This window comes from Rhopalosiphum maidis, chromosome 2 (genome assembly GCF_003676215.2).
Source record: "Rhopalosiphum maidis isolate BTI-1 chromosome 2, ASM367621v3, whole genome shotgun sequence".
In the NCBI taxonomy this organism is placed as follows: domain Eukaryota; kingdom Metazoa; phylum Arthropoda; class Insecta; order Hemiptera; family Aphididae; genus Rhopalosiphum; species Rhopalosiphum maidis.
Window position 1 is genome coordinate 92,130,509 of NC_040878.1, and position 16,052 is coordinate 92,146,560.

Sequence of the window (16,052 nt, forward strand, 5' to 3'; positions counted from 1 at the left end):
TTTAACTCGGTAAGTATTCCGTTAGCCGAGAACATAATAATAATTCATAGCTAAGCAGCTAGCTGAATGGATATTTCCAGTTGAAAGTCTTTTGAAGACGAATGTTATATGATATGTTTTGTTTGAAGATTTAAACCGTACAGAAAATTATAGAAAATACAACTTATTGCACAACTCGTAATATTGCAGACAGCAGTCGCCAGCCAGGAGGATACAATTATAATGTATACCTATAGCCTATAGGTAAGTCGGTAAGTGTGTAAAATGTAACAGGTATATGTTGTACATTTGTAATTTTTGTACATATATATAGTATAATAATGTATATTAATACATTACATAGATTATTATAAATGACTGACGAGTGTATTGGTTCACTCAAAACCATATTCGTCTTGGTATGTAATTTACATTGCCATCACGTTTATATACCGCTGGTTCGTGTGATGATGGTGGCGCATCAGTTTCGTTTTGAATACCTGCGGCCCGTTTAATTCACTATTGCCGGACGACGCATCACATCGAAATCGCGCGTACTCGCCGGTGCTAACGCTGGCCGGTCACCGTTTAATGGTCACATTTACATTGTCCCGTTGTGCATATTTTTATTGTTATCAATGACGTATTGACATTAATATCGTATAGCCCGCGACACGATGTCGGTGATTTCACCACAGTATTTCAATACATAATAAATATAATGTATTATATCGTCACCATAGCCACAGTCGGTGTGTGTGTATAAATATGGATCTCTTTCAGTACCATCGTGCCACCGCAACTAGAAGACATGCTGACATTGCATTCAAAGACATGCTGACCATTGGTTGCGCGTCTCGTAATCTCATATCACACGATTTTCGTTATTTTTTTTTTTTGCTTTTACGCAATATCTTCTTGTTGAAACGACTCCTACACCGACATCGTATTTTGTACGATCGCAAAATACCATTCGCGATTTGGATCGACTGCTTTATCGGTGGCGGTATAAATATATTTATGCGTTCGGCCCCGCGTAAACGTCGTACACCGGGACGTTTATATGTTGACGTGCGTCCAAGTGTACCACCGCTTCACGGCGATCTACGACTCCACGTCAAACGCTTCAGTACGTTTTTAACGTTTTTATCATTGTTGTCCGGCTTCTTCGCCAACTGTTTCCATCGGCACCCGCCAACTTTTCTACCGTTTGCCCGTCTAGTCTCGCTCTAACTGTGTATACCGCTACCGACGTTATCTACGACGTTTCGTGTCCGTCGCATTGTTACGTGACGATTAGTTATTATTGTCGAGCTCTCGTAATTCAGTGACGATCGCCACAACCGCTATATTGTTGCCGTCAAGGCAGCATCGTTGTCCACTCCGGTACCGCCGGCCACTGTATCGCCGTCGCCGTCGGACCGCGCGATTGTAAAAGGCGGGTGCCGTTCGGCTGGCCGTAGGGAGTCTGACGCGTCTGTAACCGAGCGCGCGACACCCGCGAACCCATCGCCAAGCCACGAGACTCCCGTCTCTCCTCTTTCTAATACCCCTGGTCTTGTGTTGCTGACGTCCCATCCGACGGCTTCAGCTAAGAACCACAATTGTACGTACGTCGTCGGTCCGTCAACTACTGTATCTTCTATCCTGTGAACTCGATTTCATTAATGTTGGCTGACGACATTCTATAATAATTATTCTTGTTCTTCATGTTTGACGTCTAAACTATGAATTGCAAATGAACTTGATTCGAGTTTCGTCTGATGCTGCGAATCCCAGACGACGAGTACAACGTTGTTTATTATTGGCCAGCTATACAGTACGTTCATCATTTTTTATCGGCCAGTATTAGAATTTAACGTCCTTTTTATTTTCCAAATTTTCCAACGGTTATTTTTATGTATAACACGTGGTACGTATACGGTAAACAGAATAAATTATATTTTAATATTTTAACGAGAGTTCGTATTTCAATGTGTATTATTATTTATTCTTTACTTGTTTTATACTTTTACGTGGTCTTTTATTATATTTAATTTTTCATCTTTCAATTTAACTCTACGGACATATTTTTCCAATGAAAATAATTTTAAAAATATGACCAGTGTTCGATTCGGTGATTAGAAATCGCAATCATGAATATTTATTAGTTCTTAAAGTATTATTACAAACACCCAAAGCTTTTCCAATAATACCATACAAAATTAAGACAAAACCCGTTGGGCGTTGGTAATGTAAATTATAAAATCTAGATACCATTATAGCTTATAGGTAAGTATACATTGTATATAATATGACTGCAAGAGATTCTAAATCATACGAAATCAGTAATTATAATGTGTTATGCGTATAATATATAGTATAGTATAGTCTGTTGATCGTACACGGAGACCACTCTTGAATAAGTAGGTAAAGGCATTAATTGATGACCTATATAATATTATTTAGTATATTATTCTTCTATTTAGGAATTCAATTTTCATATTTACATACTGAAAGACAAAAATTACATGTCAAATTGATTTACATCATGTTTACCTCTGGCATCATTTTTAATTTTCTATAACTTTTTTTAACACGCAATTTAGATATATTAGATGTGTATACATTTAATATTTATATATTAAATAAATAAATACAAAATTATATTATTAATTTGTTGCACTAAATACACCTAAAAATAATAAAGAAAAATCGAGATAACTTTATTTTTAATAAACAAACATAATTAATAAATAAATATAAGCAATAATGTTATCAATCATCAGTGACAACTGTTGAACTATCAGTTACTCCAATTGAAGTCTCCATAGAATGCTGTAAGTGAATTTAACTTTCCATTATTAATATTCTGCTGGATTTCTACTTTTCCAAAGTTAGGTTCTAACCACAAAGACTGAAATTTTATGATATAAAGTTTAGTTTATACTTCAAATCATAATCATGCGTTTTACTTCTAATATAATTGTAGGTATTTTTCGGCATATGAAATGAAATGTTATAGTTGCAATAGTTTTAGTAAGATTAAAATTATCTAAACCTCCCTCAAAATAACCTTTGCACACAGACTTAAAACAATAGCTTTTATCAATTGAATATCCTGGTCCTCGCTATGGTGGTGACATGAATTGAACATTCGCTATTAACGTTGGGTAAATTAAAAAAAAGTCACCAAGACACCAACCATAAATTCAATGTTATCAGCAACACCAAATATCACAGCAATACAGCATGGCGTGCTAATCTTAAATTTTCAAGATCAATATCAATTGCTATAACTAAACATACATGTAACAATGCGTGTAAAGTTACAGTATTCAAAAATAAATCCTTCACCGTAAAAACTTGCATGCAAGTTATTTTCAAAAAAGTGGTTTCTAGTAGCGCTAGGTTTCAAATATTTAAACATAGAGGGTGTCGGGATAAGGCCGACCTGAAAAAAGGTGCTCAGGACGAGATGTCTCGGACGGCTGGCTTAGGACGGTCCGCGAAGAGGCTCTCCGAACGAGATGTCTAGGGTGATGGATTTAGGTCGGCCCGAGAAGACCTCGCTGCTGTAAATTTATATATATATTTTTTCTTTTAATGTTGTAAGGGGATAATGTGGGCTATTGGCTACTGAACCTAGAACCACTAGGACTAGGTAAATAATAGTATTATGATATAGAGGTGTGTTTGTCTGTAGAAAATAAATATCCCCCTTTCCCCTAACCCCCTCACGACCGACAAAACAAATAAGTTTCTGTATACATAAACCTCTTTCGAAATTGAAAATTATGATCCCGCCTAAAAAAATACACAGGTACAAAATTGGATTGTAAATTCCGCTCGGAAAAATAAATATTTTTAAACCAATTTTTATTAATATTAAATAATTATATATGACTTTTGTGATAATTTTTGAATTAATATGTAAAATATATTTTCATTTAAATACTTATAATTAGGGCACGGATGTTATTTTTGTTTTTTTTTCTACTTTTTCAATTAATTGCTAAGTAAGTTTAAAATGCATGTCATGCAAGTACGAACTAAAATCTAAAAGTTTTAAGTGCAATTTTCTGTAATTTTTGGATTTTTATTGTAATTTTATAGAATTTACATTATAATATGTAATAAAAATTCCAATGCTCTTGTATCCACAAAAATATCTTACAATATTTATTATTCGTTCCAAAAAATATTTCTATCACTTTTTCCATAAAACATTAAAATATGCTACAATGGTTTTTTGTTCAAAAAAAAAATGTTGGGACAAATGACTATTGGAATAAATGTATAGTGGTACTATAGGCTAAAGATATTGTCCCGTTTATTTATCAGTTTATCACCCATGCTCCTGGAACCGGGTGAATGGATTAATGATTGCAATTTGCAATAAAGTAATAATTTACTAATATTGTATGTTAAATTTTATTATTTTAGTAATACAATTTTACACATAATTATTTCAATTTGCTAGTTAAAAGTTAATTGAAATAAAAATTATTTAGTATACCACCTATGCATGAAAAATGTGTTTGTTTTAGTGTAAAAACAATCAGTACAAAGCTGCCTGCTAAGTCAAGAAAATTATTTAGTTGTGTTATCTAGTTTTGAAAATATAGTTTTTTAAAATGTTAAATAACTACAGGTATGTTGCATTACTTGTTTTAAGTTATCATATTTGTAATAAGAAATATTAGTTAAGAATAAGTATAATATTTATAATAATATGGTATTTATCTCTTATGCTAGGACTGTATTCTTAAGAAAATCTAACGAAACTATTCAATTGTTTCGACTATCATCTAGTACTTTGGAAAAATCTTCAAGCAATGGAATTAAAATTGATATACCTAAATATATAAATCGAAGTTCAACTGATATACTAAAAGTAAATATTTGTTTTGGCTTATGTATATTTTAAGTTACTTAAAAAAAAAAAATTAATACTTAACTAAAAATTAAAAATTTGTAATTAATCAGGCGATTTCAAGTACTATACAACGAGACCCAACTGCTGCTCACTATAAATACCATGATGACCCATATTTAATTCCAGTTTCAAATTTTCAAAAAGAGCTTATGCTTTAAGTCAAGAATCAGGTAGAAAAGCTGCACATTGGATTCGTAATCAACATCCTGAATTGTTTAACCATAAAGTAGCATTTCCTCCTATTGAGGTACAATTGTAAATAAATTATATTCAAATTTTTGTAATATGAATAATCATTTTTATACAAACTTAAGGTTTTTAAATTATTAACACGTTAACTGCCACATGGCTGCTGGCAGTCATTCATTAACGTATTTGTTAAGATTATCACTGATTCATATTATAAAAAATACTATATCACACAAAAAAAATGAATTATTTAATTGTTATTTTCTTTAGAAATTTTGCCCCAAAGTTGTATACGATGAAAGTTGTGAGTTGGATGAGAATGAATTAAAAATAATAATTGAAAAATCTATTGTGTCTGACGCTATAACTGTTTATAACCTATTAACGAAAAAAGGAATAGGTAATTTTTTTTAAATATTATTCTTATATACTTATATTTTGTACTAAAATTTTTTGATTTTAATTTCAATGCTCATTAGAAATAAGTTCTGATACACAACAATCACTTTTGGAGTTAGTATGTTTTTACAATAGTCAAGATGATTTAGAAGAAGACTGGATTGAAGAACGTTGGTATACACAAGTTAATAAAGATCGAGAAGAATTTAGAAATACTTGGAAGTATGTATTTAATATTTACATAATATGTACAGTATTAATAATAAGTAATTTATTATTTGTTCTAGCTCATATAATTCTTAATAATCTTATTTATTTTAAATAATAATTTTAGATCTAATGGATTTGCAATGACTCTTTTTTCAACTATTAAATCTCCTAATTCTCATCATTATTCAATAATTATACAAGGGATGGCAAAATATAATCAAGTAAAATATATTTTTTCTTATTACTTTTATAGTTATAGAATTTTAGCAATAAAATCATATAATTGTTTAAGCATTTTAATTATTTTGTATTTTATTAGTTTGAAGATGCATACAAATTATACAAAGAAGCTATTGAAAAAGGATTTATTTTAACAACCAATGCATATAATTCTGCTATTAAAACAGCTGTTTATGTCAAAGAAGGAGCAGACCATAAGTGGCTTCATATACAAGTAAATTAATAATATTATTATTTTTTTCACAATTGCCTATAAAGAGACTATTATTAAGGGATTTAGGTCATTTGTGAATTATACTATACTTAAAATTTAAATATCTTTTTAAGAAATAGAATACTATAAATATTAATTTTAGAGATGTTAGTTATAGATTATACAATTAACCTTGAAATATAAATTTAATTTTGAATTGATTTCAAAAATAGAACAAATTTTTACTATTGATAGCAATTATTTGTTATTAACTAAGAATATTTATCATTAATTGTAAATGGGTACTTGCAAACTTTTTTTTTTGCATTTTCTGTACTCTGAGATCATATATTAAGACAAAGTGGACATTCCTATGTTTTTGTTAGGAATTTATTTATCCTGATATTTATACAAATACTAGCATTATGGGCATAAATTACTCATAGAGTATGTTTAACATTAAAGTTATTTATTACATAATGAAATGCATTTGTAGTATTTTCATTGTAAAAAACCATGATTTTATCTCAATATGGTTATTTTTAGAAAAATATGTTTAACCCATTGTTAATCACATTATGGCTAAAACAACTACACTTAATTTAACTTTTATTAAACATATTATTGTACCTAGGTTTTTAATCAGGTGATTAATATGTTAGTACATTAATACATTAAAAATGTTTACAAATGTATTTCTAAAATTAATTAAAACCTATATTGCAGTTTTATGTGACAACATCACATTTGTAAGCTTGATAATCCTTAATTATTATTTCAATTTTTTTTTCAATAGCTCTTGTAAATATATTCTTAAATATAAATTTGTATTAATTAATTTATTTGTAATATTATTAAAATTAAATAATTTACATTGTGTTATATTGGTTTATAAGATTAAGATATAACTAATGGTATAATATACGAATCTATCAACATTTTTTTAAGCTGAGGTGCTTAAATAGGGAGTATCATTATTTTATTTATTTAAAGATAAAATTAATTTTAAACTCTAGTTTAACTATCCACATCACACAAAATTTTGATTATCATACTGATAATCATACTATTAATACAATAGCTCACATGTTTTATTTTTTAAACTTTTAATTTTGTTATAGTAATTAGTATAAAATACTAGTATATATTTGTATTTTAGTTTAATAGAATATAATTTTTTACTGAATATATTTTTTTCAGGAAATATTAACTCAAATGAATGATTCAGGTGTACCTATGAATTTATTTACATTAAATTCAATTCTTAATGTTTTATTTACTATGGCGACAAATGCTGAATCAAAAAAATATGCATTAAAAACAATTGCTGAAGCTAAACAATTTGGTATTGAACCAAGTTTAGCTTCATACTATTATTTATTACAGATATTTTGTGCAGACAGTATGTTTAAAATGTTAAATATTAATGTAATTAGATGATTTATTATAAACATTTTGTTATAGGAAAAAACAAGAGCACTATTCTAGTTGATATTTTAAATACTATTGAAGATAAATCATTAACTATCAAAGACTTGGCTGATATACATTTTTTACTGCTGCTATGGAAAATTGTCGGTACCATTTACAAAACGTTGATGTTGCACTTAGAGTTCATTCTATTTTATTAAAGGAAAGAAATTATAATTTAATTGGAGATTCATATAGAGAATCAGTCTATTAGTAAATATATTTTTTTTCTTCATAAAAATGCCATTCCTGTGTCTTTAGTAATTAGAAGGGTTCGAAAATTTGAAATGCAAGCAAATAATTAAAAAAAATTAAAAAATGTTTTTTTATTCATAGTACCTATACAAATAGAATGTATTTTTTTGCTTTTTTTCTTGCAAATGCCTTTTGCATTTTTCTCTTTTTAAATTATCAATTCATCACTTTAATTATATATGTATTTACAATAATAAGCAGTAAGAGTTTGCAAAAACTATGCATTGTCAATAATATGTTTTAAATAATAAACTAGAAAAAACCTATTTCGATTGCTACATGTGTCTTAACTTCAGTGATGGAAATTGAATGATCGTCATTTTAATGATTTAAATGGCTTCTTTTGCATACTTTTACATTTTAAATTATTTTTTTAAATTTATATTGCCTATAATTCGAACCCTAATAATTAGTTTAATATAAAATACTTGATTATAATTTACTAATCTACATATATCTTTAGTCGTCATTTTTTTGCTATCTTATGTCAAAATGAATCGGTTGAATTTTTGATGAAATACTACGATGATTTGGTCCCACACATATACATACCTGAACCGACTATTACTGAGGTAACACTATAGTATAAACATAAGCATTATAATTTATATTATTAGTTATTGTTTTCAACTCAATAAATTTAATATTTGAAACAAATTAATAGAAATTAAATGTTAAAAAAATTGATTAAATGAAATATTCTTAAGCTATTTATTTGAATATACTACGTATTATGTAAGTGAAAACTTGGGCTGAAACCAATTTTTATCTAATTTGATCAGACCTTTTGAGCTTTTATTTTTGATGATTGGCTACGACAATAAATTGTTTATTGAGTTTATATCTTTATAAAATGCAATCTAAGCTGTTGTTGAAATAATAAAGCGGTGCTTATGAGAATGCGGTTTTCATTGTGTGTTAGCTATATCACAAGTCCAAGATTACTCTTTATAAAATGTAGTATAGTATGGTAAATTTTAATGTTTTTTTTTTTTTAATATTTAATTTTTTGTTGCAGTTGATTGTGAAATCGATAAATATTTCTGCAGCTGTTGAATTATATCCAAAAATTTGGTCAGATATTTTAATGTTTGATCAAGCAGATAGAGAGCCCATTATAATAGAGTTAACTAATGGTATGGCTCAAAATTTGTTCCCAAGTTTTGAATCGTCTGTTAAAGAAAAATTAGGTACATTATCAGGTACAATTTATGATGCTATCGAAGAAAGAAAAGAAACTGGTAAAATAAAAATGTCGTAAGTATAACAGACTTCCAGAAATATTGAACTTTTTGAAATTGTTTATTGAGTTTTTAATTATATTATATTATATATACATAAAAAAAATAATATTAAAATAGTCTAAAATACTAAACATGTCAGATTGCTCTTCTATGAATAAGTCAAGTTATGTTTTAAGAAAATAGTTGTGACCGGGAGAATGATTTTATGTGGGTATTTATGGTGTAAATAATGTAAACTGTGGGCTAGAGATGAGAGATCACTACAATAGGGAAATCCAATCTTAATATTCTGGATAGTTGTTTTTTGAATTAATGAATTTCATTTTTAAGATCAATGAACTTGTCTTTAATTTTTCATAATTAGTATTTTTTAAATAATTATTTAATAGTTATGTTTAAATGCATAACATAAATAAATAAAATAAATATGTGTTTACCAAGCAATTTATAATTTTTTCCTATGAGCAAAAAATAAATAAATCAAGTTACTAAATTGAATATAAAATATTATATTTATAATAACATCATTTTATTTATTGTAAAATAATTCTTATTAAAATAGAAAAAAAAATCATGTTCATTTTTTAGTATAGTTTATTAAAAATGTTCTTATTTATTTTAGATGGACAGGTAATATGTTGGGAAATTTGATAAACATCTGTTTGTTTGGAGATAATATTAACAAGGCTACTGAAATTATTGTAAAACTGCATAAACATCAAAACGAAATCATTGGAATTCCAGATAGCAATACAATCGCTACATTTTTAGATTATTGCATTGAAAATAATTGTTTTAATGAATTATTAGTAAGTAGAGTAAAATTAAGTTTGATATTGGTGATAGTTTAGATATACATAATTCTAATATAGTTATTACTTATTTATTTTAAAACCTGGTTATTGTTAAATCTGTAAATCTGCAATGATAAATTGTATTCCAAAGTTCCACATGATTATTTCAAATTTAATGCTTAATATATTGTTAATAAGAAATTATTATTTCAATATTTTCAAGACTTATAAAAAAGATTTTACAATATTTATACCAGAAAAATGTAATTGTCAAAAATTATTCAAAATTGAAAATAAATTTATTAAATTAGAGCTGAGCAACTAATTGACTAATCTTTCAATCTTGATTATAATAATTATTATTTAAATTCATAATATTTTTAATTAATAATTATTATTTTGTGTTTACTTTAGAAGTGCATTGAATACTCTTTGGAAGTAAACTATTTTGAATTAGATGATTTCATTTCTAAAATTATGACAAAAATGACTTTATCACCAATGCAGCGTGCACATTTGTCAAAATTGGTTGGAACTGAACATTATGTTGAAATTGAAAATAAAATTGAATTTGTTAGCGGTTAAGTTCATTTTTATTTTATAATTTTAGTAATATATTACATAACATGTTTTTTTTTACCATATATTTTGGTTGAATATACTTTTTGACAAAAAAATAGTGTCGTGTGTTAGATCTTTTATTTTGACAATAATTGTATGATATAAAAAAATACATATAAACATACGTTTTTCTGTTTGTTTAAAACATTAAAAAATAGTCCTTTTTTTCTTTATGCATTAATTACAATAGTTATGTAAACATTAATATAAAAAACTAAAATTTATGTTTATACATAGTATTGGGTTTATATACAGAACGTTTATAATAAATTAATTTTACATACATACGTGTTCTGATAACCCATATAATATACTGTGATACAGGCTTATATACTCCAGCACTTAATTATAGGGGGATAAAATTTAAGTTGAAACACTGTAGCTATATTGCTATTTATATATATTCTATATAAACAATAGAATAATAATAAAGAAAGAACCATAGTTCATAATTTGGAAAAAAAGACCAACACTCATTTGTATATTATAATTTATAATGTCCGATCAGCAGCAATTTATTGTGAGCTTACAAGTATTTAAGATTATCAACAATGTGATACCATTTTTTAGGAAACCATTTGCACTGGTTGAAATAAAGTTTGAGTGTACGGAGTATATCAACTGGGTGCTATAGAAAAGTAGAGTCATCACATGATACTATGCAAACCATAGGAATAATAATGCGTGTAGTTAGACTAAAAGAGTAAAAAAAAAATGTATGTTTTCCTATATTTTTGGGTTTTCCTGCCCAAGATAGGCATTTTTCAAGCATGATTTACTAAAGTTTGAATGATTGCTTTATACCAATCAATATCAAAAATCATATTTTTTGAGTTGAAAAAATTATTTTCATTTATTAAAACATTCAGATTAATCATTAAAATTTAATATAAATAAACACTTACATATATTTCAAAACTATGTACATGGTTGCCAGTCCGTGAACCGCTAAAATACACACATTACAAATTCAAGTAAGATTTGTTATATAATAAAATATTAAAATGTAAAAAATCATAAAAGAGGTAAATATTTTATTTTTTCATAAAACAAAATATTTTTATTGGCTATGAAATAAAAAATCATAAATATCTATAATGGAAGGTTTAAATACAAACAAAACAACTTGTATAAGTGATTATAGGTAAAAAAATAAAAGAATAATAATAACAATAATAATAATAATCTTAATTTAAATTGATTCACATAAATACAAAATGTGTTATTCACAAATGTAATATTATCTATATATTTTATAAAACTTTTAATCAAATGGAATAATAAAAATATATACATATTATTAGAACATGAACTACTGAATATTTTTAACATCAATAGATTTTGATGGTTGTGATTCAATTTTAGAATTATTACTTTCATCTGAAGTATCTGTTTGAGTAGTATATGGAGTCACTCGTGTGGGTGCAGCCATACCTTCATCAATAAGTTTCTGTCTTTCTCGTAACATTGAAGCTTTCATATTACTCATTTGATGATAATAACAAAGTTTACACATGGTGCAAACTGTCAAGCCAACCCAGCAGGACCATGATGCCCATATACCAAACTATGAAAATATAATTTTGTAGATATTAAAAATATACTTCTAAAAAAGTTTACATGCTATGCTAACAAAGAAAAAAAAATAATCAATTTGTCAATGTAAAATACATACAGATTTACCCTTAAACAATTATAATATTTATATTTCTTAATTCCTCAATAGAGAAACCAGAAGTTTCCCGAGAAAGAAGTTCATAATATATATAAGGCTTTTACCTATATATTGTTTAAGTTTAATGTTATTTAATTTGCATTAATATTCAAGCATGTGCAAATCTTGCTGAGTTTAGAGGGATAGAATTTTAGTAACACTACCCGTGGTAAATTATTATTATATTTTTAAAGATACTTTATTATCAGCCATAATTCAAGATAAAAAGGTAGACCTCGTGGACAAGCTGTCCACACTATCTCTTCTAAGCTCATACCTATATCAATAGTAGATGGTTTCAATTTGACAATGATTTTTAATTTGGCTAATTTGCTGCGAGCTTTAGAGCAAACATATATATTTTATGTATTTAGAAAAATTGTTATAAAATATTTATTATTCTCTATTCAATTTTTTTGATTCAGTTGATAGTTTAAATCAAACATTAATGTATAGTATCATTCATAACTAATTCAGCATTGCATATCATACCACAAGTTAATCAAGCCTCAACATAGTATGGGTCTATAGACGATGATAGTATTATTTGTTTTTATTTGCACATTATTGTTATTTACTTAATTAATTAGTACATTTATAATTAGTTCCAAAAAATTGTTATAAAAGTACCTGAGCTACCCCAAGTTGGAAGTAAAAACCAGATGTATCAATTCCATCTTGAATATCAATAGGATTTCCAGCAGCCATTTCACACCTTTAAATTAATATGTTATTAATATTATAACTTATATATATAATATACAATTTATTAGGTATAAAACTATAATTAACACATTGCTTAATAAGCTGAAAATTAATTAATAGACTATCTTTTCATAAAAATTTGATTTCACAAAAAATATCATAATTTTCTAGAAATGTAGTTTTCCTTAAAAAATAACCGACAAATAATTAGTTTTATCATAAATATTTAGTATGGCTTTAAAGTAGTTATCCCTGTTACAAGAATTCAAAATTCAACTATTTCAACTCTAGATAGTAATATTGATGCATCAATTAATCCAGAAACTATGTCATTCAAAAATTTACTACCAGCAACTTTCAAACGACTCTAAAGTATTGGTTTTCTAAAAAACATATAAAACAGATTGATAGTCTGACATATCACCTGACAAATCCAAATATTTGCAGAGCTTTCTTAACAATATTATGAATGTGGGTCTCTAAAAAGGATAGTTTCTCATATATCAATCCAAAATTCACAAATCCAACTTTAAAAACTATCAGCTCTAATATACCAAGACATATTTTAGTTCTAAGCTTATATTATTGAATGACATTGTTTTAAATTTGTAAATGACAAAATTAAGTCTGACTGCATTACGTCAGAGTACTAATAAATTTAGTGATTTTTACAACTTAGTATGGTCTTGAATACATTTCAAACATAGAATTAATGTAAATCATCAAATAGTTTAATATTACAATTAATAGATAAGTACAAATAATTTATTAAAATATTGAATAATATTGACTGTAGATGTCCTCCTTTATGAACACCCAAAGAAACTACACATTTCCTTGAATTATATCCAAAAAGAGATACAAACTGATTGTAAATAAGATGGTACTGATTAATTAATAAGGTATGATGAAATAAATGTTATAAACACCAAACTATGTAATATATACATTAAACTTATTTCTTATAACATTTTCCCAGCCACTGTGGGGAAGATTGTTGTAGACAATCAAAACTTGTGAATATTGTAATTTGTAAATATCGCATAGGTTTTTATAGTAATGATAAAAAAAAAAAAATAACTTACGATGGAAATCTTTCAATCATGTCATTACACCATGTCATAAATCCAAATGTTATCATCAGAGCAGCATTGATTGTAAAAATACACATAAGTACACATGTAATGGCATCAATAAATGTCAATAAAAATGAACTGAAAAATACACAAGAAAATATATTTTGGTATCATTTAAATTATTGATTATGTATTATGCTAAATTTTAATTTATACTTAATTTCAAGGTTTAAAAAAACAAATATATTAAAATAATTTTGATGGTAATTTTAATTTAAAAATATAAATTTTATTATTGTAATTAAAAATTAAAAATTCAATATATAAAAAAATATATGAATTACAAACCTGTCAGTTCCCTTATAAGCAAAAATTGACATCCTATACGTCTGTATTGATGATATCACTAATAGCAAAACTCCGACAAAAATTGAATAGTTGCAATAAGCTTGAGAAGCCCAATTTACTAAAAACTGACCATTCTTCTCAAGCCATTGACCAGAAGAAAACAAAAGACAATGTCCTCTGTAATATTAACAATTTGTGATGTTAAATGATAAAATAATAAATAATTAAATAGCCATTGAATTTATTACTTAAATTCATCTTGATGAAGACTCATTGGTATAATGATGCATAGTGAAAGAATTGCTGCTATTGTATAGCCAGCTACTTGACTTAATAATAACTTATTTGTGAGTGCCATTGGTGAATTGTTATTACCTAAACAAAAACAAACATGAGTAAGTTGTAATTAAATAATGAGAAGGTTACAAATAAGGTTCATCATTAAATTCAAATTACATTTCTTGTTTATTCAACGAATGAAAAGTTAACACTTAACAAAGAATATTTAAGAATTAAGTTAAAATTGTAAAAACTACTTATTTATTATTTACTCATAGGCAATAGCTCAGAACAATAATGCTAATAGATAATAATAATATAAATATTACTTTTCAATATTAAATTAGGTATTCTTAATTCCTATTTTTATTATCTATTATTTCTTTGTATAATCTATGGCATAATTATTTTTCATTTTATCAGTGATAAGGTTTTTAAATTTCATAATTTTTTCTCTTCCAGATACTTTTGGGAAAAGTACCTACTCCGAGATTAAAGTGAATCCACCTTAATAGATAATAGTTATAATTACACAACTTCTACATCTACAGTTCGACGTATTACTACAGCCACGGCGGCGCGACAGGATAGTTATTACTTATTTATAATATGTTATATAACTTCGAACGTTATTATGACTTATACCTAATACGTGTACAACTATTTGGAATGTCAATTATTGATAATATAAAATTATAAGTGTTTTATACCATGCACTTGTACATAATTCGTTTGTAGTTTGACAAAATCACTCATTTTGATCATATTGTAGTTCTCCTATCTTCGCGGATGGCTTTAGATTGGTTTCGAATTTCACCTAAATACATAATAAAATATTTTTATTTTATTTTCATGTTCGTTTTTACAAAGTGTCGCAAAGAGAAGCAAAACACTTATTGGGCTATATGGGATATTGGGTGGTTTCCCTGGTTTTAAGATTAAGATTATATTTTACATAGGGTTTTTATTGTAGAGAAAAATAAGAAAGACTTAAGATAGAATGATATAAATGTGGAATATTTATTTATACTTTTTTGTAAAACTTAATTTTTTTCTTATACATTAGAATACTAAATGTTTAAATAAATGTTTAAGTAGTTTAACGTAGGTAACCTTAGTCCTTAACCAACATTACTCAATAATGTATTAGCAGTCAACCATTTTGAGAATTGGTGTTTAGTTTATATAAGTACCTATAGTTATAGCCTATACCTAATTGGTATATGGTTAATATAGTAATTTTAGTATTTTGAATAGGTAAAAATATTAAAAAAAAAATAAATATACAAAAATATATTAAAAATATAAAAAAAATATAAATATAAATTAAAAAAATATAAATTAATTATATTAATAATAAAAATAATAATAAAAAAATAATATATAATATATATTATATATTATATTATTATATATAA

General features: G+C 26.3%; 1 protein-coding gene and 2 pseudogenes across 1 annotated transcript; 1 reads left to right on the top strand and 2 right to left on the bottom strand.

Moving 5' to 3' along the window:
• Window positions 1–2,764: 2,764 nt before the first annotated feature.
• On the bottom strand, window positions 2,765–3,330 carry LOC113552680 (annotated as a pseudogene).
• A 1,032-nt stretch (window positions 3,331–4,362) lies between these two features.
• On the top strand, window positions 4,363–10,568 carry LOC113553537 (annotated as a pseudogene).
• Window positions 10,569–11,628: 1,060 nt separating this feature from the next.
• LOC113553938 (transmembrane protein 179-like) lies at window positions 11,629–14,986 on the bottom strand. Its single transcript, XM_026957538.1, has 6 exons — window positions 14,812–14,986; window positions 14,604–14,730; window positions 14,356–14,532; window positions 14,017–14,145; window positions 12,857–12,941; window positions 11,629–12,079 (listed from the first exon to the last, which is right to left on the bottom strand). Exons 2-6 carry the CDS (start codon window positions 14,711–14,713, stop codon window positions 11,825–11,827), a joined length of 756 nt encoding a protein of 251 aa, XP_026813339.1. The 5' UTR covers window positions 14,714–14,730; window positions 14,812–14,986; the 3' UTR covers window positions 11,629–11,824.
• Between the last annotated feature and the right edge of the window lie 1,066 nt (window positions 14,987–16,052).

Excerpts from the sequence above, each read along its gene's own strand:
- LOC113553938 (XM_026957538.1), bottom strand. The coding sequence starts at position 14,713 with ATGGCACTCACAAATAAGTTATTATTAAGTCAAGTAGCTGGCTATACA. Across the intron at positions 14,533-14,603 it reads CTTCATCAAGATGAATTTAA|AGGACATTGTCTTTTGTTTT; the intron begins GTAATAAATTCA and ends TTAATATTACAG. Across the intron at positions 12,942-14,016 it reads ATGATTGAAAGATTTCCATC|GTGTGAAATGGCTGCTGGAA; the intron begins GTAAGTTATTTT and ends ATTAATTTAAAG.